Source organism: Magallana gigas, chromosome 2 (genome assembly GCF_963853765.1).
Source record: "Magallana gigas chromosome 2, xbMagGiga1.1, whole genome shotgun sequence".
Taxonomy (NCBI): Eukaryota; Metazoa; Mollusca; class Bivalvia; order Ostreida; family Ostreidae; genus Magallana; species Magallana gigas.
The window spans coordinates 7,278,859-7,304,762 of record NC_088854.1 but is presented as its reverse complement, the minus strand read 5'-3'; the positions used below and the strand labels follow the sequence as shown (position 1 = coordinate 7,304,762).

The 25,904-nt window shown below is 34.0% G+C and overlaps 1 protein-coding gene across 3 annotated transcripts; it reads right to left on the bottom strand.

Annotated features, from left to right (window-relative positions):
- Nucleotides 1–24,731, bottom strand: LOC105338594 (leucine-rich repeat-containing protein 74A). Of its 3 annotated transcripts, XM_034443944.2 has the most exons (16): nt 24,508–24,731; nt 23,832–23,995; nt 21,141–21,375; nt 20,164–20,253; nt 19,215–19,411; nt 18,291–18,398; nt 11,713–11,806; nt 9,282–9,331; nt 9,112–9,193; nt 7,776–7,861; nt 7,065–7,259; nt 6,522–6,617; nt 5,711–5,974; nt 4,967–5,052; nt 4,460–4,474; nt 1–1,688 (listed from the first exon to the last, which is right to left on the bottom strand). In XM_034443944.2, exons 2-16 carry the CDS (start codon nt 23,883–23,885, stop codon nt 911–913), a joined length of 2,430 nt encoding a protein of 809 aa, XP_034299835.2. In that variant the 5' UTR covers nt 23,886–23,995; nt 24,508–24,731; the 3' UTR covers nt 1–910. The 3 variants fall into 3 exon arrangements, with proteins under 3 accessions (XP_034299835.2, XP_034299836.2, XP_034299837.2); XM_034443945.2 differs by lacking the exon at nt 4,460–4,474 and having other exon boundaries at nt 24,508–24,728; XM_034443946.2 differs by lacking the exon at nt 20,164–20,253 and having other exon boundaries at nt 24,508–24,725.
- Between the last annotated feature and the right edge of the window lie 1,173 nt (nt 24,732–25,904).

The window sequence follows — 25,904 nt, the reverse complement described above, 5'->3', positions numbered from 1 at the left end:
TTATAACGCTATCAAATCTAAGATGTATTATATATCTGACAGTAATCGAAATATTTCATGAAAACTTAATCAAAACAATATATAAAAAACAATTGATAAAGTAATGATAATAAAGTCTATTCTACGCCAGTACTGGTTCTATCTTTAGATTGGTTAGTCTGTGTTTGATTCCAGACGCTACCGCAGTAATCTAACTCTGGCGAGGGAATACATACGACTACAAACATATTTAAATTGTTCGCACCATTTAAAATCTGACTATGTTTAAGGTATTAATAAATAAATTATAAATACAATACATCGAATTTATCGAATTTTTTTTTTTCAAGAACTACGTTTTGTCAGTTATAATAAATAGACTCAAAAGTGAGTTTCAATCTGCTTGCAGAGGCGCTTGAAATCCTTAGACGCATTTGGTCGATGCTTATCCCCGGTTTCTATGGTGCTAAGCAGATGAGAGTCATCGACTCCCACTGGATGGAACACCTGTCCATCGCAGGTTAACTTCCAGCGTAAGCCGGTACTCAATTTCAGCTGGGTGGACTGAGACAATATAGATAAAATGCCTTGTCTAAGGTCACAACACATACATTGTAACACCAAATGACCACAGCGGGGTTTGAACCAGCGACCTTTCGGTTACTGGTCGTGCTTGTCTTGCAGAAAATTAAAAAAATATTTATGATTAATTTGTAATCAACATATAAAACATAAAATGTATGAAAGACATTTTGTGTCAAATAAACCTTCTGTATATACAAATAGACCATACAGTAACCTTATATTGAAAGGATGTCTGAAGTATTGTAATTTTAAGGTATCTATTTGATTCATAAAATTAGACTTGAAAGTTATTAGTTCGTGTTTTAAACCAATTTTTTTTCTCCCGAGTTTCCAGAATCGTAATAAATCAGAAGTTGAGAGGTTTCCAGTCGTTTGCATGAGATCCGTTCTTTCTGTCTGTGTTTGGATTGGAACCTGTTGTCTTTGAGTCTCTTCTTCCGGACTGCACACCAGAAGAGCCTGGTCTGGAGGAATTTCCGGTCTCTCGGGAAGTGTTTCCGGTATCTGTCTGAGTAGACGACGCTGGGCGGGAGGTACTTCCTGCCTTTGCGTGAGTAGAGGAACCAGGTCGAGAAAAGTTTCCGGTCCCCTGATGGGAAGAACCCGGTCGCTTAGTAGACCCTGGACGACCGGACGCCGGTCGTGACCCACTTTGTGACACCCTGTTAGTGTTACCAGGGATACTTTCACTTCCCTCAACAGATTTCTGAGCACCTGATACAGGACGCATGCTACTTCTCCGAGAACCAGTTCCAGATTTTGTATCTTCAGCTTCCTCTGTAACTATCCCAAGGTCAAGTTTAAGTTTAGACTGATCTTCACTTTCCTGTACGACACTCTCTCGTTTGGACATCCGTCGCTGTAGAACCTTCTCTCGTTCTTTCGCCCTGTCTCTTTTGTCGTTGAACACTGATTTTAGTTTCCCCTCTTTGAGAGCCTCCTGAAATAAGTCTACACGCGCTTTGAATGTGGGGTTTCCATCCATTTTCTTCTGCATCAACCTCTGGAGTTTTATTCGAACACGTCCAATATCGGTGTTCTCGATATCGAAGTTCCAGTTCTTGGAGGCGTTGTGCATTTCTCTTTCTTTCATTTTGTACTCAACTTTGGCCTGCATGACTTCCCTGGAAAAACGACACCAAACAATGAATTGCAAAGAATCACATTACAGTAATTTTATGACTCAAATGAAAAAGAACTGTGTTATGGCCGGCGGAAAGGGTAAAAAAGTTAATGCAAAACGAACATCTTATTTTTAAAAATATGTTTTCAAATTTCTTGGCCAGCTGATTATGGAGATGAAGTAAAAATTGTTAAAGTTTAGAGATAGGCGGGCGCTGGACCTCAAAATGATCATAAAAGCGAACTTGAGCTTACAGTTCAGGTGAGCTAAATTCGTACAACACCCACTGATATGCACAGGGACAATTACGAGCTACAATACAACCAGAGCAAAGAGAATATTCCTGCACCAATTAATCAAAGCCATTAATATATATCCCACCATCAACTCAGTCAACAAGCATCACAAACTATTTCACTACAGTATGGGATATTCAATGTTGTGTTGTTACAACTGTTAAAGTCTGTCCCAAGATATTTATGCTGCATATTTGAACGATTTTTAATAAAAATACACATACCTGTGACTGAAGTGCAATTAAAATCGATGAAAGGGAAAATTCCCAAGATAACTTCATTCACACATTATCATTTTTCCCTTGTAAAAATTCACAGGAACGAAAACAGATTTCCTACGGAGATTTATAATGGGGAATGTTGACATCTTTTCTCCATTCGGAAATACTCGGGACCCCTCGCGCAATTTTTCAACGTTATCATCCGGGCGTCTTCATCTCCTTGGCAATGGAAAAACCTCGTAGACTTTTTATTTTTAGCCGTGTACTGATACCCGACAAGCTAGAGGGGGCGTTTCAAATGGGAAATCTTGGGATTTTTTTCATACTATTGAATGAACATCGTCTGAACCAAGATGTATTTATAAATATTGAATAATTTAAGAAAATATGCGGCAAAAATATCTTGGGACAGACTATAAAAAGTTTTAACGACATGTATTCCTACAAAACCCTGACATTATTTAGATTTATATTTTGGTATGCGTATATAAAGGTATAGCTATTACGAGTGTTTTTATATAGGTTATATGATGTGAATATGCCACCTAAACAAAGGCATAGTTATTGGACGCAGTTTTGTATTATTTTACCTACACTGGATGGTACTGAACTAATGCAAACGTGAATAAAACTAGAAATAAAACATAGCCTACAAAAGTGTGATTATACTAATAATAACTTATATGTTTTACACTCAAAATTCACCACCATTTTTTTGTCAGGCTTTTTTTGTTGATTCATGCGGAATATGAAGGTGGCGACATTGCAGAAAAAAATACATAACCCGCTTTAGAAAGCATTTTATTTTTATATTTACATCTTCCTTTTAACAAATTAATAAATTGTTTGTAATAAAAAGTATGTTAAATTAACGAGGCCGAGTACAGAACGAGTACGCACGCTTTCGCGCAGCGTTTCATTTGTATTGTGACGTCATCTTTTTGCTTGGTTGACGCCATGGCGTGATAGTTTCAACTGCAGATATTCAGCGAAAATTGTTGAAAATATCTCGTTTGATGCGTAAAAATAATGTTATATTGTGGAATAAACATAAATGTCTCGAAGTATAAGCTATATTTGGGCTCGGGTCGAAAACGTGAAGAGGATTCAGCAAGCCTAGCCCTCTGTCACGTTTTCTTAACCCGCCTAAATATAGCTTAATTCATATATTTCAAGAAAATAACCATGTATTTTATATTAATGACCCTTAATATGTGATGTTATATATTTTTTTATTACTTAAATATGTCTGAATGTTTTAATAATACTATATAGATCATCTTTTCCGCCTTTGTCAAATAAAAAATAGCCATTATCTGACTAATCCGGGAAATTGGGCATACAAAAATCAACTTTGATAAGACCCCTGGAACAAACCAGGAGGTAAAAGGGTTTTTTTTATTTGACCATTTGATGCCTTTTAGCAATAACTTTAATATGTAGAACACAAAAAGAAATCCCTAGGGCAGAAGTTTTGAAAAAATGTAAAAAATATGCAAAATTGATACATTTCAAGCAAAATCCCATAGGGTCCTATGTTAAAGATTAACAAACTTTGAGATGACCCCCTAAACAAACGGTGTAGTAAATGTCTTATTTTTTAATCGTAAAATAATAATTATATCAGTAGAAATTCATGTAAAGAGTTTCATCCAAAAATCTAGGGCAGAACAAATTAGACCCGGCCTCGTTAAATAAATAAATGTAAATGTACATCAGTAAGTTAGCTAAAAGAAACAGGAAAATCGTCTCCTATGGGAATTTGAGTCTGATATCATCATGATTATTTCGTGCAGTCTGTGATTTTTCTTAGATCGTTGTAGGTTTCGACCAATCGATAAATGGGGCGTGTAGAGTTTTGTCAGTTACTACAGATCTATGAACTACACTCGATATCCGTAAGAAATAGAGGGAATCATATTCGGAAGATGGAAACGCTGATCTATACAACAATTCGATCCTAACCATCTTTAATCACACTTACATGCATGATTAATATTATTTTTTTATAAACGCTCTAATCATTATCTTTACTACAAATATTATTATCACCTTTGAATGTATTATGCAAAACATTTTAATGCACTTGTACAAGCATGCTATTTACATAATATACATGTGTACTTATGTTACTCTAGCGTACATATACCAACAAGCACAACGGTGACTACGGGAAGCATTAAATAGACAAAGCTGTATCTATAAATGTAGACAAAGCTGCATCAACACTGTATTACTGAGGCTGCAATACTTACATTTGTCCAGAATACCTATATATGTATATGGCAATGTCAATAGGGAGTACGAGATAATACTATAATTATATATATAGTACACAGCTTAATAAATCTTTGCTACACCTTAAAAATTTGAAATTTAAAAGTTCTCTTTCTTGTACAATATTTTACCACGTCTAAGTAAAACATGTTTCTGGTGGTTAGAGAAGACATTCAAAATGAATAAATGAAAATAAAAATTTTGTGAATATTTTTGCGGAATATTAAAAGGATTGCAACCAAAAAACACAGCAAAAGATAAATGACAGTTGTTGTGAAACGCTTGCAACTTTGATCGGAAATCTTTCTGTGATAAGGACTGCATACAAAACGTGAACGTGTTCTCTCGAGATTCTCGCACATTTGCGTTAATTGTTAATTTCAGTTAACAGACATTTAACATAGACGATTATGAATGATGGGTCACCATAGTGGTTTTATGCCAGTGTGTCCTGGGTTAGATAAATTGAACCACCCTCTACTTACTTTAGATCGATCTCGCCATCCCCGTCCACATCCAGTTTTTCCACCATGAAGTCCAGACAGCGGTCAGATAGGGGGATACAGTACAACTGCACAGAGGAAAGGGGAAACAATGGTCAACGTAATATACTAAATTATACTAAAAAAGGATGAGGGAACGCTTGCATAGGGTAAATGATATTGTGGATGATGGAATAGAAAAGGTTCGTTAGCGTAGTGAAACTGATACAGATGCAAGAGGAAAAGGATTTAGCAAGCAATCATCAGCATTGTAAAAACAAGGGAACAAAAGTGCATTTTAATATTACGATAAACACAGGAACAAGAGTATTGTTCCTATAGTTTTGAGGACACGATAAAACTGTAAAAACAATACACGGTACAAAGCGGAATACTCAAATAAGTATTTGATTGAAAATATTATACACACTGAAAGATAATAACAGGTCATCATGACGATGAACACTTGAATATGCACAAGACATTCAGTCACGTACACAAAGTCAAAATAATGCAGAAGGCGAGTGAGGTCATCATCATAAATGAAAGAAATCGCTATCCAATGTCATTAATAATCAAATTCGCTGTTGAATCTAACGAAATTGACGAAAGATTAGCTCTTTTTAAAATAAATAACTCTTTAAGCAGTGATTAACTCATCTTCGCTAGCCAAGTGTCCGATTCGTTTTTTAACGAATCGGACACTTGGCTAGCGAAGATGTGAATAACTAATCTTTTAACTTTTACCCTTAATCCCATTTTGATTTCGTCTTTATCCAGAGAATTGCTCTTATCCTTGTCAAATGTTGAGAGAAGATCCATGGGTCGGAAGCCCATTAACCGCGCAAACTCCATCAGAACGAGTGTGGGGTTTTCCTGTAACAGTCCGTCCTCGTCCTGGTCGCCGTCACTGGGGTCCTGTCCACGTACCAGGCCATACAGGACTTTGATTCCCCGCTCACTGTGCAGCTTGTGTGCACTTTCTGTGAACGATGGCTCCACCAGTTGGGTCTAATCAAACAGAATGTTACATGTCAATAATGGCTCCACCAGTTGTGTCTAATCAAACAGAATGTTACATGTCAATGATGGCTCTACCACCGGGTCTAATCAAAGAGAATGTTACATGTCAATGATGGCTCTACCACTGGGTCTAATCAAACAGAATGTTACATGTCAATGATGGCTCTACCACTGGGTCTAATCAAACAGAATGTTACATGTCAATGATGGCTCTACCACTGGGTCTAATCAAACAGAATTGTACTTATCATTGGCCTAGATCGGAGTTTAGAAATCTTTTGTTAAAAAAGAACTGTATTTTAAACGGACAGTTTCATTTTGTTTTACAAATGTTTGCAAAGTAAGCATTGACTTCATGAAACCATTCCTGACTCCCTGTGTTTTACTTCTTTGTAAGGTTAAGCTTTTTCATATTCGATTTTACGGTAGTTCACTATGCATGCAATCTATCTAAATCTTCATTTTACTAAATAGAATTGCAAAGTCATGATGATTGCTTTTAGCGAAGCATTCGATTGTTTGCGTGGTGCCTTACATTGATGTCAATTTCTTTGAGCCCTATATCCGGCCTCTCCTCACAGGTGTTGACCAACATCTGAGCACCTGCTGATGTGATCGGGTTCCAGGCCAGCTATCGAAAGGGATAAATCATTCAATCAAAATCAAAGAATTACAGCATTGTTCGTATTTCAAAATTAGAATGATATGGTTTCGGTGATTTGTGTTAAGAAACAATAGCTATATTAAAATGATTTGATGAACTATGGTATTCACAAGTATGAGTATAAAAACTTTATGGGACAGACTATCTTACTGCACCAGCATAGGGGGCGTTAGGGACGGACAGACGGACCAGTAAGTGGACAGGATGCTAGTTGGTCAACCAACAAATTACTCATCAGGTCGAACTTAAACTTTAAGTAATGATTCTTTATTAAACTGCAAACTATTTTTTACATATTCTTTTTATTTGAACATCATTTTCAATATCTGTATATAGAACTCTTCTTCTCCAGGAGATCAAAATAATCTCAAAATGGCCGCGACCGTTCAGCCCCTTGATGTTGGCCTGCCTCACCCTGAGGGTCCTGAGGGTGGAGTTCTGTTTAAAACCCCTGAGGAGTTTCTCCAGACAGTCCTTGTTGATCCTGTTACAGTTCAGGTTCAGCTCGGTCAGGTCAGAGTTGACCAGTAGAGCGTCCCCCAGGTGTTGACAACCCTTCAGGTAGAAACCGTTCCATGACAGGTCCAGGTATCGCAAACCTTTGTTCTCCTGCAAAAACAAAAGTCACGGTATCTCGATTAACCTGCTTTAAATAAGAAATAAGAAAAAGCAAGACTATTGTAAAAACGTGAAAACAAAATCCGTCCTTGGTCTTACAACAACAAAACAAACCCCCGAAAACAGGTTTTGTCAATAACTAATCTGGATTGGGAAATTGCAGCTACAAAGCATAGACCAATATGATGTAGATGTACATCAATGATAATCAAATTCAAAATGTGATCTACAATGTAGATGATCACATATCAAATCGCTCATACATTCTATTCATCATTAATCTTAATTTTCTTTCTTCAATAATCAAATCCTAAAATATAAACTATATGCACCGGTTTTCAATTCAGACTTGTATTTAACCTGATAAGAAAATATGTTCAAAAGATAGATGTTGACAACGATGCTCTTACATATATATATTTTTCTTGAATTTTGGATCGTACAAAGGCGTTAGGCCTGGCTTAAGACTTCTATATAGAATGCTGTTACACTGAGCGAGTTCCATACCTCCAATCCTAGAGCTAGTTCCTTGGCTCCCTCGTTACGAAGATGGTTCCAACTGAGATCAAGGGACTCAATAGTATCGTTGTAACCTTCAAATAGTGTACATCATTGTAAAGTACCTATATATTTAAGGGAAAATCGGAAACGAATGTAGAATTGCTAGTACTTTAGGATTAATTGTGTTCTTGGAAGAAATCACACTCAAATTTTGTGTTGTACTGTTAAATATTTTAAAATAAACATTGAAATTAAAAAGATACTGCTGGTGTAAGGTGAGATTTCTTAATGAATAGAATTAGAATTTAGTTTGTACGTTTCCAAGGGCACATCAAAGGCCTCTGGCTTAAGGTAGCCTGATTTTAATAAAACTGAACAAAAATCAGACCCCCTGAAATAAAAGGTTAAAATTCCTTATTTGGACTAGGTATTTGCTCAACAATGATGAATTTTGTTTTACCAAATCAGAAAATTTGAAATTCTAAACGTTGATGATATTTAATAAACAAGGAAATCAGGCTCAAGTGTGCGTAGGTTTCACCGCTGCCAGGTCTTTGACTGCAATTCCAAGAACAACAAGTTATTTGTTTTAACGGAAGTACGTTATTAACAGGTGGTCTATATAAAAATAACTTTGATTCTCAAATCTTTTATTAAAAATAACAGTACACAACCCCTACTGCCTACACCAAACATTGTACTACAATGATTGTACTTGTTTTCTTTCCTCTGAAATTCCTCAAATAGTCCTGCAGAGTCACTGTCCTCCTTTATACAGAATTGAAGTATTTTAAACATTCGTAGGATGTGTTTAAATTGATGTATTTCACTGGGTGAACAACTGTTTTACGGAAGGGTTATGGCTTGCTGTTGATTTAACTTATTAATAAATATTTCAACAATATATCAAGATTGTTAATCTTTAAAAAAGAGAGAAACAAACGACAAATTAAATGACTAACATAATAAATACTGGTATAGTAATCTCTCATGAATATTCCTACTTTTGTTTTACCTTGAATTCAAGAGACTTCGGGGATCTGTGTATGTTAGTATTAGTTCCACTCCCAATGTGTCTCACACCCCCAACCCTTGAGCGGATATTGCTACACTCGTCGATTCCATCATATTTTGATTAGTCTTTAATTAATATTATATTGTTATCTTAAACTTGATCTCGACGAAAGGATCACTTGTATATAACTAAAGAATTGACCTATAGGGGAGATCGATTTCCCGAAAAAAATCACTTTTAATAGTCAAAGTTCGTTTGATATTTTCTCTACCCTTCCACCGTTTCCTATACCAAACATTAACTATTGTAGAGAATGGACACACTTACTGATGAGTTCTCCAAATATTTCACCCCCGATCTCCCGGAACTCGTTGTGACTGAGGACCAATCGTTTCAAGTTCTGAGTTTCCTAGTAAACAAAATTGGAGTATGTTTACAAGTTAATTTGCAATTAAACAACAACTGATATTTCAAAGATTTTGTACGCTATCAAATACCTCAAATATTCCTCTAAATTCCTCAGCATCCTTCTCTTTCAAACAGTTACCTAAGAAATAAGTAATTAGATAAAGCATGGTTTCGTTCGTTAGGATATAATATTGAATTCAGTTTTATTCAATGGGCCGATACAGTTATAGTGCTTTTATTGAAAGTTAACATTGAACAGAAACTTTTATCAATAGTCAAATAAAGCAATGCTATTTCTGTTTATACAGAAAACATGGTTTCTCTTATTAACAATAGTTGATGTGTGGAGCAATTTTGCATCCATGAAACAGTACTGATATAAAAGGCAAGTCTACTTTTATATAGAATAAATGAAACAATGTTACTTCTATTGAAAAATATATAGAAACAATATTGAAGGAACCTGTATCCAATCTGTGGGTATTTATTGTAAAATGTGCTCTTAGAGCACAGTCTCTAATAAACTGGGTTATGTTTCAAGTGTTGGTTCGTTTAGCTAATATCTATCATTGACACTTAAATACTTTGTTGCAGTGATAATCTAACATATGATATGAACTTCAGAAAAAATTGCTGCTGCTAAAAATTTTACTTTTCAAAAGATTTACTTATAATTTAATCTACTATTAACAACATTTATTCGCATCAACATGTATATTTAAAACGACAGTTGTTCTCAATTATACATATATATTTAAAGGTGAGAATTATGTGGGATATAAATAAGTTTGTTCAAATCTTATGCTATGATATTTTATAATGCAATACAATATTTTCAGCAACAAAAAGAGCAAAGATATGCAGATTTATTTGAGGTAACCGGTCAGGTAGATTAAACATCCATGTTTATAAAATTGACCATTAATCAAGTCAATTTAGTAATAAAAACAGTTTGATATCACTACAGTATAATGTTTAAGAGGAAGGTCAAAGGACTGCGAACGATAGCATTGTCTAGCCGCCTAACTAAAAGTCTAATTAAAGTTAATTTTTTATAATAATGTAAACATTAATGTATATTTTTATTTAATATAAATGATTTGGTCAAACAAAGAGAAATAACTTTGTATTTTGGGTTAAAATAGCTCATTTCATAATAGAAAATAACGGAAAACGGAAATGTTTTTAAAAACATCTTTCCCCCCCGTGAAACAAAAATTCCTTTTGAGGGGTTTTAATTATTGTTATTTAGCATATTATTACCAAAGGGTTTGTTGTTTAACGGGGGGGGGGATATATGTCTACAGACTGCAATACATTCCAAAAAAAGAATTTTGCTTTGTAAATTTTCGAAAACTAATTAACAGATATGAATTCATATGAAATTTTACTTTAATATATATCGTAAATATGTTATTATTAAGTTTTTATGCAAATATTGGCCGCTAAAATATTTTCCTCACTCATATAGACCGATTTCAATTAATTTTTTTAGACCCCGTGTTAGAAAAAACTTTTGTTTAAAAATGAATAATTTGATTACAAATTTTATTTTGATATAAATTGATTAGGATTTGATTATACTTTTTAGTAGAAAACTTAGTTTTTGAATATCTGACAGGAATTCCGAAATATTTGGATGTAAAATGTAGGCGGGAAACGGGCGTTAGCGTTCGCAGTTCTTCACTAGACAAGCAGAGACTCACGCCCTCTCGTAATCAATACAATATACTCACCACTCGAATTTGAGACTCACGCCCTCTCGTAATCAATACAATATACTCATCACTCGGATTTTGAGACTCATGCCCTCTTGTAATCAATGCAATATACTAGTACACCAAACAGATTGAGACTCACGCTCTCTTGTAATCAATACAGTATACTCACCAGACAGATTGAGACTCACGCCCTCTTGTAATCGATACAGTATACTCACCAAACAGATTGAGACTCACGTCCTCTCGTAATCAATACAGTTTACTCACCGGACAGATTGAGACTCACGCCCTCTTGTAATCAATGCAATATACTCACCAAACAGATTGAGACTCACGCCCTCTTGTAATCGATACGGTATACTCACCAAACAGATTGAGACTCACGTCCTCTTGTAATCAATTCAGTATACTCACCAAACAGATTGAGACTCACGTCCTATTGTTATCAATACAATATACTCACCAGACATTGAGACTCACGCCCTCTTGTAATCAATGCAATATACTCACCAAACAGATTGAGACTCACGCCCTCTTGTAATCGATACAGTATACTCACCAAACAGATTGAGACTCACGCCCTCTTGTAATCAATACAGTATACTCACCAAACAGATTGAGACTCACGCCCTATTGTTATCAATACAATATACTCACCAGACATTGAGACTCACGCCCTCTTGTAATTAATACAATATACTCACCAGACAGATTGAGACTCACGTCCTCTTGTAATCAATACAATATACTCACCAGACATTGAGACTCACCCCTCTTGTAATCAATACAGTATACTCACCAGACAGATTAAGACTCACAATATTGTCCAGCTGTTCCACCACGTCTAGGAGGGGTTTTATCCCTTGTATTCCAAGTAGATTGTCAGCTAGAGACTACAACACAAGTCAATAACTGACACTTTATTGGACAACATAATTATACTCTCTGGTGTCTATTTCTTGGTTAAGTTGATCAACATTGTTTTCGATTCATTAAGAAATTTTCATTTATTTTCATGATTAAAAGCATACAAAAATGACTGAATTATGATAATTAATTTCTTTGTATAAAAGTGTTTATATGGAACATGCACACAACATATACGATATACATGTATAACTGTTTCATTTTAGATCTTTCTTTATAACAAGGATTCTCAACATCGAGGAATGTAAATGTAAATTTAAGTTACAAATGTATTAGCTGTAAATGAAAAAGCGCCTTACATATAAATGTACACCTAGCAAGTATAGAATAATGCTCGTTGTTTGATGGTGTTCCGATGGTGCCACTTCGACCTTCGCACTTTCGCCTTTAGGTTGAAGATGCGAGAGCGCGAAGTTGCGAGGGCGAAAGTGCGAGAGTGCGACGGCGAAGGAGCGAAAGTGCGAAGATGTGACGGCGAAGCGTGAAGATGTGATGGCGAAAGTGCGAAGGTGTGAAGGTGAAGGAGCGATACTACTATCGCTCCTTCTCCTTCGCCTTCGCAACTTCGCACTTTCGCCTTCGCCTTTTTGATAGCATTCAGAAAGTTTCGGTCGATTACATAGAATTTGATGCAGGCACCGTACTTGCCAAGGTTTTCCGATTAATCCATGATATTATTGGTACGCATGCGCTAGACCATTGTGCTTACTTATATGTTTACCAGTTCTGGCTATGCCTAATCGTTATATACTCCGTACAAAATGTAATGTCCGCCAGAATGTATACATAAGCACTTTCAGACCGCCGTCACTTACCAGCCATCTGTTTACTGTGGATTAAACATAGTAACATTCTATTTTCATTATGCGACACTCCTTGCCCCCACCGGAAAATTTAATAACTTCACACATGCATACAGCTAAAATTGTCTTTAAACGATAGAGAGCTCCATAATTATAAAAAGGATAATAGTATCGCTTCTTCGCCTTCGCAGCTTCTCACTTTCGCTCCTTCGCCGTCGCACTCTCGCACTTTCGCCTTCGCAACTTCGCACTCTCGCACCTCGACCTAAAGGCGAATTGCGAAGGTCGAAGTGTCCCCATCGGAACACCATATTGTTTGTTTATTAGTTTTTTTTATCTCTTTAGAAACAAACCTACTTTTATCATTCTGGTAACTTTTTAAAAAAACATGTACATTTTTTTTTTTGTTTGCTTGAAAACAGTTCATTTCTTGCGTTGATATATTTCTTACATCCAAAAAACAAATGATAAGAATCTTCTGGTAATCCACATTGGCAACATCGGCTTTCAATAATATTTCTTCTGAAAAGGTTTAAGATACTAAGTTTTGTGTGTATAATGTTAAGTCGTCTCTTGCCGAAGCAAAAATAGGACAGGGGTTTTTAATTGAATACTGCTTTCGAAACTTGTAAACGAAGAATTATTACTGGTTATTAAACAATTACTGATCGTGTCAGGAACAAACGATTTCTTGAATATTTCTAGTCTACATTTTGGAATAGTATAGTCTTCTCGATTGCGTGTGTTGTAATTAGATTCTAGTGTCCTGATAGAAGGAAAAATATTTTTTAAACAGTCCGGTACCAAATTATTATGAATTTAAAACATTGTGCTCAATTTTGCTAATTTTCTCTCTGAGAAAGGCATCCAACCTGTTTCTAAATAAAGGGACTCTCTTGAAGATATTATGGGTAGACCAGTGATGATTCTTGCTGCATAGAGTTGAACTTTCTCTAATTTTTCGACATCTTGAAACGAACAACCATCCAATGCATTTTTAACAATATTTTCGACATACTTAGACCAGCAAAGGTTCTGACAAAAAAAGTAATCCTAAGTGTTTGTGTGATGAAACATATTCTAATCGACTTTGGAATTGGAGTAATGAATGAAATGAAATGAAAGTTTTTTCCGTTAATTAAACAAATCAACAACATATGCTGAACATACATATAAATGTAGGTTACCTTATCAGCCCCCACAATCACTGCTGTGGTACAGTATACTCTTTTCTGGACAACATAGAATACGTATAGCCGCAAAATTTGAAAATAAAATAAAATTAAGCAATCGATATTTCTTAATTTATTCAAAAAATTTCCTGTTTTGGGGTTTGTTTTTTGGGGTTTGTTTGTTTGGGGTTTTTTTGTGAAAAAAAAACAACAAGATTTACAATCACAGTATATGGTTTTATATTTGATTTGTTGTATAACATATGTATGGTTTTATATTTGATTTGTTGTATAACATATGTATGGTTTTATATTTGATTTGTTGTATACCATATGTATGGTTTTAATTTGATTTGTTGTATACCATATGTATGGTTTTAATTTGATTTGTTGTATAACATATTTATGGTTTTAATTTGATTTGTTGTATTACATATGTATGGTTTTATATTTGATTTGTTGTATAACATATTTATGGTTTTAATTTGATTTGTTGTATTACATTTGTATGGTTTTAATTTGATTTGTTGTATAACATATTTATGGTTTTAATTTGATTTGTTGTATAACATATGTATGGTTTTAATTTGATTTGTTGTATTACATATGTATGGTTTTATATTTGATTTGTTGTATTACATATGTATGGTTTTATATTTGATTTGTTGTATAACATATGTATGGTTTTATATTTGATTTGTTGTATAACATATGTATGGTTTTATATTTGTTTTGTTGTATTACATGTCTATGGTTTTATATTTGATTTGTTGTTTTACATATGTATGGTTTTATATTTGATTTGTTGTATTACATGTGTATGGTTTTATATTTGATTTGTTGTATTACATGTGTATGGTTTTATATTTGATTTGTTGTATTACATGTGTATGGTTTTATATTTGATTTGTTGTTTTTCATATGTATGGGTTCCTTCTCCTTTTAACATTTTTGAATTTTTTTTGAATTTGTCATTTTTTCGAATTTAAGCCTAAACTAAATATTGGTCGTTTCAAAGAAACCAACCATAAAACATACCGAAGACAGACTCTCAATAGCTAGGTCTCCTTAAAGCTTTGATAAAATAATATATAACCCACTCACTTTGAGTCATCATCTTTTCTTTAAATCTTGAAGAAAAAATGCAATCAAACACAACTAGACAAACAGACTGATTCATCGACATGAATCATCAGTAGCAGACACAGGTCAGTAGGGTAATTAACACCTGGTCAGTCAGGGGGCTATACGTGACAACCTGAGCTTGTTGTCTAGATCTGCGATGAATCAAAATACTATAATACAACTGACGTCACTCTCCAAATTTATTTACTTAACTACTGGTATGACCAATAAATAAATAACAATATGTCTTTGACATACGCGTTAGAAAAACGACTGCAATCACTTTGATTACTTTCACACAAAAATGTCGAATGATTACTATATTAATTAAAGTTAGATATGACGGGAATTCATATGTCATCATGAAATTCAAGTAATTCTAGTTTTATTTCTATTTGTTATATAAGAAATATTCCTTGTTCCAAATATCTAACTAAACATGATTTTGAAAAAAGATAATCATATTAAGGTATCCATATTATGTATCAAATCAAAAAGAATAAATCCCTTTAAAAATAAAGAACCAACTTTGTTTAAGAATATGCCAAAAAAACAAGTCCCGCCTTCCAGGTGTGTATTAATACATTTGATTAAGGTTTGTTAATTTCTGTTCGATTTCCGAAAATATATTTGAAAACTTTTTTTTTGTACACAAAAACCATATGTATGTATATCCCTATAAAGTCCTTGTTTTTACCATTTCCCAATTTAATAAATGTTCATTATATCTCCGCAGAAACGCATTTGACTTCCAGCGGTAATGAAAACTAAAAAGAAATACACGATATTCAATCCTTAAAAGCATTAACCATCGGTATTTCCGGTGGTTTGACCTACTTATAAGTACCCAGACAGTCACCCATAAGTGTTTTTGTATTTCATTCAGTAAACAAAATAGGTGTGCAAATTACCTGCGTAGGACTCGAACAATAACCACATATCTATACACATGCCATAATCTAATTTGTTCTGATAAATCATTTATTTTTGTTTTCCGCGTATGAAACTAATTGAAGGTCTGACTACATGTTTTGATTTGAGATTATTGAGGGTGTGGGTTTTGATACATGTAGTAATTACTTTAAGGATTGCACTGAGGTGAATCGCTGGAGATTGACTGCAGCTAATGTCTAATGGAGGTCTATCGTCACCTTCTTCCTTCCTATCAAATCCGTGCATTAATTAATGTGTTACTCAACCACGTATGTACAGGATCAACGAGAGGGTGCAATCGGTTAAAGAATCATTTAAGATTACACATGGATTTCTTCTGTGCGGTACAACTGTAACTGCAACGCAATCACTATTTATTTAATCGTTACTTTTACCGCTGGTTTACATAATTTGTACATGTATATGTACTAGTATACATTTGTTTTTACATTGGACGGCAACTTTCAATTGATCCAAAATTGAACTTGTAAATATGCAATACTTTGGTACGAAAAAATGAAACATGAGAACAAATTTCAGTTTCCGGTATTTCCAAGTGCTTTTGTAATTATCTGTATTTCTATACTTAGTAATCCATGATAATCAAAGCATGATATTTTTAAACTACTTGTTTGTCCATTATTGTGATTAAGCAAGGACCTCTAAGATAACAGCCATCTGTTGTGACTTTATCATAGTCCTAATAAACTTGCAATAACCATTATGCGCAATACAAGATAATTTACATAACGATTTTTCCGGACGGAGTCTCGTGTACCACGTGATTGGTTCGTTTTCGCCTACACTTCCAAATTGGTCGTGTATATGACAAGCTTAAAGAGATCGAAGATGTGCAGCGCTTTATCAATTGAAGATTTGATAGGACTTTATGACAGAGAGTGGGCGAAAAGAGAGGGCTGCGAGCCACGATCCCACATATTATCTGTTTTATCTCTTTTTTTATGTATCAATGGCTATCATTAAAAACATATCAGATATTGTCTAAAAAGTCCGAGCCCTGAAATACGTGGGTATGTTCTAAGTTAGTAAAGCTGGAGAGATGATTTAATCTGTTGTGATAACTGTATCTATTAACGTACCATAGAGACAACAGTACGTACCGTATTACCACTGTACTACAGTATTAGGTCCATGTACTAGGGTATAATTTTACGATTGCTAAGTTAAATCTCATGAAGTTCACTTGGTCATATACCGATTAATGATGACCAACTGATCATCAATTAAGGAGCATTTTATATTTGTTTGTTGTTGTTTTTTTATAGGTATGACCAGTTATAATTTAGATCCAGGATGGGCTCCATACATCCGGACGCCGAAACTGACATCGACGCCGACGCGAAGGGTATAGCATAAGCTTCCCCGAATTCGTCTCTGTGAGCTATAAAATGTTTATTTTTTTAAAATAGCTTTACGGTCTTTAGAAGTTTGAATTAACTGTGTGCAAATATAGCTAATTGCCTTTTCCATACCTTAAGAAAGAACTCTTGGATAAAGTACACGATTTATTGATTGGTTATGTACCCAAAGGTGTCCAGCCTTAACCAATCAGCTACAAGCGATGTCCTTTTGTGTTATCTCCAGCAGTATTCATTCTTATCGACATACTCAATGTATTTTTACTCTATCTTAGACCAAAAATAGCATTTGCTAGAAAACACTTTCTTTATAGTGCAAATTAATTGAAAACAACGTTTCAGAAAGGTATTGTATAAAGAAATATACTTAGTATATAAAATGAAGTTACTGAAAAATACGATTACTGCTTGAACATTTTCCTTTTCTTACATATAAAAAACTGTAGCAGTAAGGATGCTTATGTGTGATTTTTTCATTACAACAGATCACATTGGATTAAAGTAGATAAAATACAAGGCGATCAGTTTTTGGTCCCGTTTTTTTAGTATTCTACAAGATTTGTAAATCCAGTGTAAAGTCTTTGATATCTATCGATAAAGTCGATTCTCGTCACAAAACAAAAAAAACACATTTTAAAAAACTCAAAACATTGAAACAACTGATTGATAATGTGGATGGGTGAAAGATTCAGATAATTTTTATTGAATAAAAGATTTTTATTTTGAATGAGGGGAGTAAAGGGAAGACTTTACAGATGATCCAGGAATATAAATCGGGTTACAAATCGCTCTGGGAAATGTCTGATTTTAACCATAATCCTATAATCTAGTTAAATTAATATTTTTGTTTGTATGCAACAGGTTACCCATTGACAATACAATTTTCTCGGAAGAATCTTTTTTCATAAAAGAGCATATACTTACTATTCAACGAAGACCAAATTAATCTAACGCCGCGCATCTGTAGGATAAGTGGTTTTTTTCAAGACACCAGCTTTGTGCAGGCAGGTGGATAGGGAAGGGTTAACATAGACCTACCAATTCCGTAATGAAGTGATTTTCCCGCAGCAGATCCGCCAGATGGCGTACCCCGTCCGCTCCGAGGTCTGTGTCAGCGACATCCAGCGACGTCACTGTAGAGTTGCTCTGTACAAGCAAAAAAGAACTTGTCATGAATGCATTTAATTTTATCAGACCTGGCCCCGGGGCCATAAAAGTTGGACGAGCTCACTTTTTATCTCAGTCTCACTTTTACAAAAGGAATATATAGTGGAAAAGTGAGACTGAGATCAAATGTGAGCTCGTCTAAGTTTTATGGCCCTTGGGCCTGATTACAACGAGCAAACTAAATTGGTACACCGCCACTGCGTTTTCACTCCAAAACGAAGTGAAAACGCAGTGGCGGGGGCGGGTATACCAGACTACGAGAATACCAACACAAATCAAAAATGCTATTTTTTTTTTCTTTATAAATGCAATACAAAGTAATATTAATACGATGACAGTGTTCTCCAATTATTGACGTCACGAGTTCCTTGATGTTAAAAATGGCAAATAAATGGCCATTTAGAGTCACTGATCACCTGACCGGAACACTACACGACGTTTTCCTCAATAAACAACAACATCGATAAGGATGTGTCGGCACAAATAATGTCAGGTAATTAAAATATGCTAGGTTAAAATAAATTGGAAGTCTTTACAGTATATAAGCAAACAAACTATTAAGTCCCTATATACAAAAAATATCTTAATTAAGATTTTAAACATATTTGTCGAGGATGATTAGTTAAAAGTTGTTAATTTAAATTGATGCAGACATCATTTATACACTATATACTTTTATTTATTTTTATTAGATAAAAGATTTGTATCATAGGTACCAAGAAGGTAATTGATTGATTGATTGTTTGATTAATTGATTTATTTATTTATATTGACAGTATCACGGTCACTGCGTACCAGAAGCGCCATACAGCATGCTTTCGTTCCGTTGGGTCCGAGATAATGATGACGTAGTGAAATTTTCTCATCCTCTAAATGACGCATAAAAATGGAGACGGGTATGACGTCGAGAAACTTGCAGCCCCGGGTGTAAAGTTCTTGACATGGAGTACGTTTGATCACTACTTTCGGGTCTGCATCCTCCGTAATTTCAGCTGTAAATGATTCATACAACGATATTAATAAAAAAAAAACCATCAAAACTCATGTTTAAAGCAATATGAGCTGCAATTTTCATGATGAAATGTTTTTTAAGGAAAATGTTATTTTCTAATAAAATGACAAAAATATCATGGTTTTTAAATTTTCTTTCGCCAAATTTTTGTGAAAAGGGCCGTTAAGGAGCCTTAATTGGAGCGAAATTGATTTATTGTCGTCCTGTACAAAAATTGATTTGCTATATGTTCCTTAGAAGAAATATCTTTCCTCTGACAAAAATTAATGATTTTTTCCAACCTTCTTTATCATAAAAGTTTAATTTACATGCAGACTTAGCATACTGGCAGGTTTTTACAACAAAATAAAATTCTAAAAAATACAGCTCATATTGCTTTAAATAAGAGAGTATGCAAAATATATTTATTTTAATGCATTGATTTTATAGGTTTGTCTTTCCAAATACCAACATCACTTAATTATCACCTAAAACAAGGCATATTTTAATTATAAACAGAAGCAAAATACAAGTCAGTATAGTTCAAAGATTGTAACAAACATCGCCACCACCTTATTAAGAATTCGGTGTATAATTTGTGAACAATACTAGTATATCAACACCAGGAGGTAAAGCTGCTTAACACCATACCCCCACAGGAAGGGTAAAAGTACTGCAGAGATTGGCTACAGAGTACCACACACAAATAGCACACAGTACTATATCCTCCACCCTCACAAAACGTATACACACTTGGTGAAATAGAGACCGGGGTTAGAGCCTGCATTGGGGGGTCCAGGTGAGGAGACGTGGATATAATTTTCACTGGTTCTTTCTTTTGCTCTTAATTGGATTAATGAAAAACCATATATAACAATAATTTTCTCATTTAAAATCTCAAATTCATGTATATATATAAAATTTTGATTGTGTAGTTGTTAAAAAGAAGATGGGTGGATAAGGCGTGTAAAATGCCCATGCGCGGTCGGACAGGCTACTGAAAAATTAAATTATCAATAAATCTGATGGGTTTTTTTAAAATCATCTAAAACAATATATATTTAACGAATCATTGATTTTTAACCTGTAGGTATGTTCAATACTTGGAATATGTTGACTCAAATAGGCGTATACGTATCAAAACCTGCAAATACTGTCATTTTTTAGAACTTCAAGACATTTTCTTTTATAGAGTGGGTCGGTGCTCCATATTTTTCTTATAATCTAATTAAGGTCTATTGGAAAACAAACCGATTTCAATCAACAAAAACGTGGAGAGATGACCCACTATACATTAAAAATACAATTTTGTATCCCAACAATCGAAAGTTTTGAAAAAATAATACAAGTCCGGTAGTTCGTGGCTTTAGTCACACATAATATTTAAAAAGCCCACTTTCTTGTGTCTGAAATGGCTCAGTGGTTAGAGTCCCTGGCATAAGCTAACCTTATATATCTAGGGTTTTTATGTTACGGGTTCGATACCACCAAAATTTCCGACAATATTTTTTTTTCCTTTTTTTTTTGTTAAATATATTAAAAACTGAATATAGTTAGAAATTTTGCTTTTGCAAAGTTGTATTATAATATATTTGATTAGATTCAATTGGGGAAAAATAAATACAAAATTGTATTTCACTACTAAACCGAATGGGCATTTGCGCCATCTTATTCCCCCATCTTCTTTATATATAGCAATTAATTTTAACATGCTTTGACAAAAAGCATACCATCGTAATCAAAGTCATCAGGGAACTCCTTGTCAAGGTCAAGGTCGGACGTGGCGTGGCTGTGGTTGGACTCGCCACCCTCGCTCTCGGCACGTGATTCGCACCTCCGCTTCCGCTTGAAGCCGATCACACCCCTTACTCTGCGGGTGACGGGATTCTTGCATTGACGATATTTGGTCGTTAGGGTGTAGGACTCGAAAATGTGGGGTCTGTTAGCCAAATTCCAAGTGTCAAACTGGAACGATTATAAAACATTCCTAATTAGAGAGATAAATTATGAGGCAACGTTTGGATATATCTGAGGTATTTTCTGATATAGAAAAATGGATTTTTGAAATCAAAAAATAATTCTTGATAACGCAAAATATGGATTTTTTGTGAAATCAGAAATCAATTTTCGGTATCAGAAATCAATTTTCGGTATCAGAAATTCGAATTTCTGATATAGAAAAATGATTTTGTATGTTTGATATCATGCATAGATATTGATTTATTGATATAAAAAAAAATGAATTATTCACATAAAATGTTCTCCTTTTATGATATCAGAAAACGATTTTCTTATATTAAAAAAGTTTGTATTTTCAAATATGTAAAAATTTATTAGAAAATATTAGATAAATAAAATATAATCTAATTAATGAAAGCTCCCTGTTTGGCAAGGTACTTTTTGAAATCTATAAAGTAGACTTAAATAAAAGGGTACATTTAATTTCAAGTTGGCAACTTCTACCATATCAACAATAGTCTAAACTGCTTTTCTACCATTTGCTGGGTATTGAACAAACCAAATCGATACAAAGAGATCCAACGACCTGAGGAAAATGATGGCAACACACTGTAAATGCGTTCAGTTAGTGACTTTTAATTATAATGGCATGGAATTCTACACTTAGATGAAATATAGCCTCTTTATGTTTTAGAATATTTTACTTTATTTTTCCTTGCAAAATAAGTACATTGTATTCCATTTCAGAAATCAAAATTATGATATCAATAGATATGAAAGCTCCTCATTACAGTTTGCTTCTATATTAATTCTCAAGCTATAGCCTGTTTTCATTAGAATTATCTACATTCAATATCCTTTATGAAAATGGACCCCCTCTAGGATTACGATATTACTTCACTTGATATTGCTTATACTAATGTTACCTTCAGTCGATTGCTTCTGTATAAGTATATGTTGTACTGACAAACAAAAACTCACCTTTTAACTTTGACGATATTTTTCCATTGCATATTTCTTGCTCAAATTGAAACTCTCCCCCGATCTCCAAGGTAATATGATTTGATTAATCGTTGTAAAACGTTTACTAGATTGTTTTTATATTTTCACGTTTTAGTCTCAATCTTAAAATTAGAATAAATTTTCCCCATCCCCGGATTGTGGTGATCCTCGATGATGATTAAATCTTAAACGACCATATACTAGATACATGTATCTATATGACAATGTTTAGAAGTTCAGTGTAGTTTAATTCAGAATGGTTTTGCTATCCTGTATTTTAGAATTAGAACACCCTTTTGCTCCCCTGACTTTGCTCCAGTGTTATTCGAGTTATAGATTTGAATAGATATAAAATATCCTCATTCTTCCGTACTCTCCTTCTATTTGACTCAAAAGGTTTTTTTCTATATATTTCTAAAATTGGGTTCTCTCCTTACCTCCTTTATCTGACCACCAGAACAAAGACAAACATGACTTTTTTAAAGTCCGTATACCAAAACAGAGCGTATCTTCATTCCATATCATTTTCAAGCCTTCATCTTCTTCAATACATTGCAAAATAATTTTAGAAATGTTTTCTATTTCTTTCTTCATGAAATTGGAAATTCCGTTTTGGCCGGCCTTTCTGTTTCCTAGGGGTCATGAACGAACAAATATTGATTCATATAATTATAAGAGTAAGCAAGTTGATGTGAAAGATTTTATATCTATATACAGGTCATTTTGTTTTGGAGAATGAAATTTTCATGAATTTTTCAAAACACCCAACTCTACTATCATCCCTTCCTAAGTATATCCCCTTAAAATTGTAGTAGCCTGGTCCTTCTGTTAATACTATTTAAAAGCTCTTTAACAAAGAATGTTTTGTTTCAAGTTTGGTTGAAATCGGACCAGTAATTCTGGAGAAGAAGTCAAACTGTAAAAATTATAGATGGACATAAATTTTCAGAAATATCACCCGATCTTTCATCTCGGGTAAGCTAAAAACAAAACTGAGGGTGAAAATATATCAAGTCAGGATTAATTTAACAGTTATTTTAAAAAGAATGCATGTCACAAGATGAATCAGTCCCAATTTTCATTTCTTTCATATCGTCTCTGAAATTGTTGTAATATTGATGAATAATAAGTTCAATTTTTAATATATTTAATCTAATATGTTTGATGTCACCAGAATGGTGAACCTTCTATCGAATACCACTGCAAACTTTTCCACATCTTAGGATTGTAAAGATTAACTAAAAGTCAACACATAACTTACAATGCATACAAGCTCTTGATCCCGTTAAATAACAATGGAATATCCCACTGACGGGCAATGTACTGCATGTAGAAATTCAAACCGTTAGTAAAACGCATATGAGCCTATGATCTCCTTAGGGTACGTAGAGGCCAGGAACAGATTGCGAACTATTAATCTTACATTGTACGATTTAATCAATGAACTAGACTACAGTTACCTGTGCTGTTTGGCTATTCCCAAATAAATTGGAGGATGGTAGTCGCATCGACATCTTCAGAGTTTATGCTTTAGGGCTTCACTGGTTGTAGACACGGATTCCTTCATAGCTGATTGTATTTTCATCTCTTTTCATTCAGTTCCTGCGTATTGAAGTCATTATCCCTGTGAAAATAATTCCATTAAATTTTAAAATTTTCTTGCGTCAAAGTCATTTTCTCTATGGCTTATTTGGTGAATATTTTGTATCCTTTACACTTGAATTAGTGTAGAATTTCGAGCTAGTTTATTTACAAAACACGAGAATCAAAATGTGCTGTATAACATGCAAATGAAAAGAAAACAATGACTAAAGTCACGGGTGAATTTTCGATGTTTCGTTTGACAATGGGTGTCCTGGCATGTCTGCATTTTTGTTTCTATCAGATAACTTAAAATATTGAAAATCTCTTTTGTTAATTGAAAGCTTTTTAAGACATGGTTAATAAACTTTAAAGTGCTGGGTACGAGCACATTCTGGAGACGGATTGTTTACTGTAACACAGAACTGATGAGATGTATATATATTATATGTTCAAACCACAACTGATGAGACATTGAGACTCTCTCCCCAACACCCCCACCCCACCCCCGATCTTAACATTTTACCGGTACTTGGGGTATCCCCTTTTACTTACTTGAATGCACTTTGTTATCCTGCTTTCACATTTGTATATTTCGTTTTCTATTTTTCTGTGTATTAAAATTCTCGCTGTTGGCTGTGGTGTAATTAAATCCGCGTTAATCCAGATAAACTACAGAGATTATCCCCTAAACTCTTGCGACACATACATTATTTAGTTTCTGTCCATTTCGGATAAGAAGCAATCAAGGGGAAACTCTAGGTGTGTCATGTGTAAATCTCAAACCTTATAATGGTGCGACACAACACACCTACCCTCAGATCAGTTGAAACAGGGAAAATATGTTGACATGGATACTTATATAGGACTAGTTCTTTAAAACATTTTCAATCAGTGTTACGGTTTATACATGTACATGCACCCTTTGTGGATTGTTAGAGAAATTTCTTATTTATTTCATCCTGCACGGAAAACATTAAAACTGTGAATAGAATATACACATAAATATATTTTAAGTCCAACATTTAGCCCCGATTTACCATGCAGCTTCGGTTCTTAGCAAAAAGTAATGCCGTGCTAGTACATGTGCACGTGTCAGGCAACGCACTTCGAAAAAATTACGCACTTCGAAAAAAACTTTCCAAATTGTGGTTTGTTTTTTTTTTACCAAATCAAACACTTTGAAAAAAAATTTAAGGTGCGTTATGAAGGTACATAATAAACATTTTTAGTATCGAGACAATTAATTAACGCACTTTGAAAAAATATGTATTAATCACAATTTCTGGAATAAAATTTCTCTATTTTGTTGATGGTATGATGATTTGTTACCACCAGTGAATCTAATTTACCACCTTTGAGAACATATCATTTAATTGATAACAGGAAGAAAGTCCCCTGACCCTCATTTTTCCTTCCAAAACATATAATATTCAGCCACTTCGAGTAAACATTTAGGATCGAAAAAAGAAATGTGCTTTGTTGTAAATTAAGTTCAGTGATATTGAAAAAACTAGCTGGCAAAACAATAATTTTTCCATTGGTATGTTTAAGATAAGTTTTTCAACATAAACCCTCTTTTCAAATTGCAATAAAATAAATCACTTCATTATAAAAAAAAAGTTACATAGACAAACATTAAATTATCATAAACTTAAAAATAAGCATTAATGTAAATGGGGTTTTTTTTTCTCCCACTCATCATATTGTGTCTAATAAACATAACTAACGTATCCTTTTTCACATCATGTTTGTTTTACGTACATGCAATGGAAGCCAATTGAAATATGTTATACATTGATTGATCTCTCGATCTCTCTCTCTATTAGTTTCGTTTCTGGCATAGCCCAATGTACCAGATAAGAAGTGAATTTGCTGCACACACACACACACACAAAGGAAAATGCAGTTGCTAAGCGATGCAGTTTATGTCATGTTTGAATAATTCAAAT

Bases quoted from the DNA above. Each gene is read 5' to 3' on its own strand.
- LOC105338594 (XM_034443944.2), bottom strand. From the start codon at position 23,885: ATGTCGATGCGACTACCATCCTCCAATTTATTTGGGAATAGCCAAACA. The intron at 9,332-11,712 runs GTGAGTATACTG...CTTATTTCTTAG, and splicing joins TGTGAGTCTTAATCTGTCTG to GTAACTGTTTGAAAGAGAAG. The intron at 5,053-5,710 runs GTAAAAGTTAAA...TCCTCTGTGCAG, and splicing joins AAATCAAAATGGGATTAAGG to TTGTACTGTATCCCCCTATC.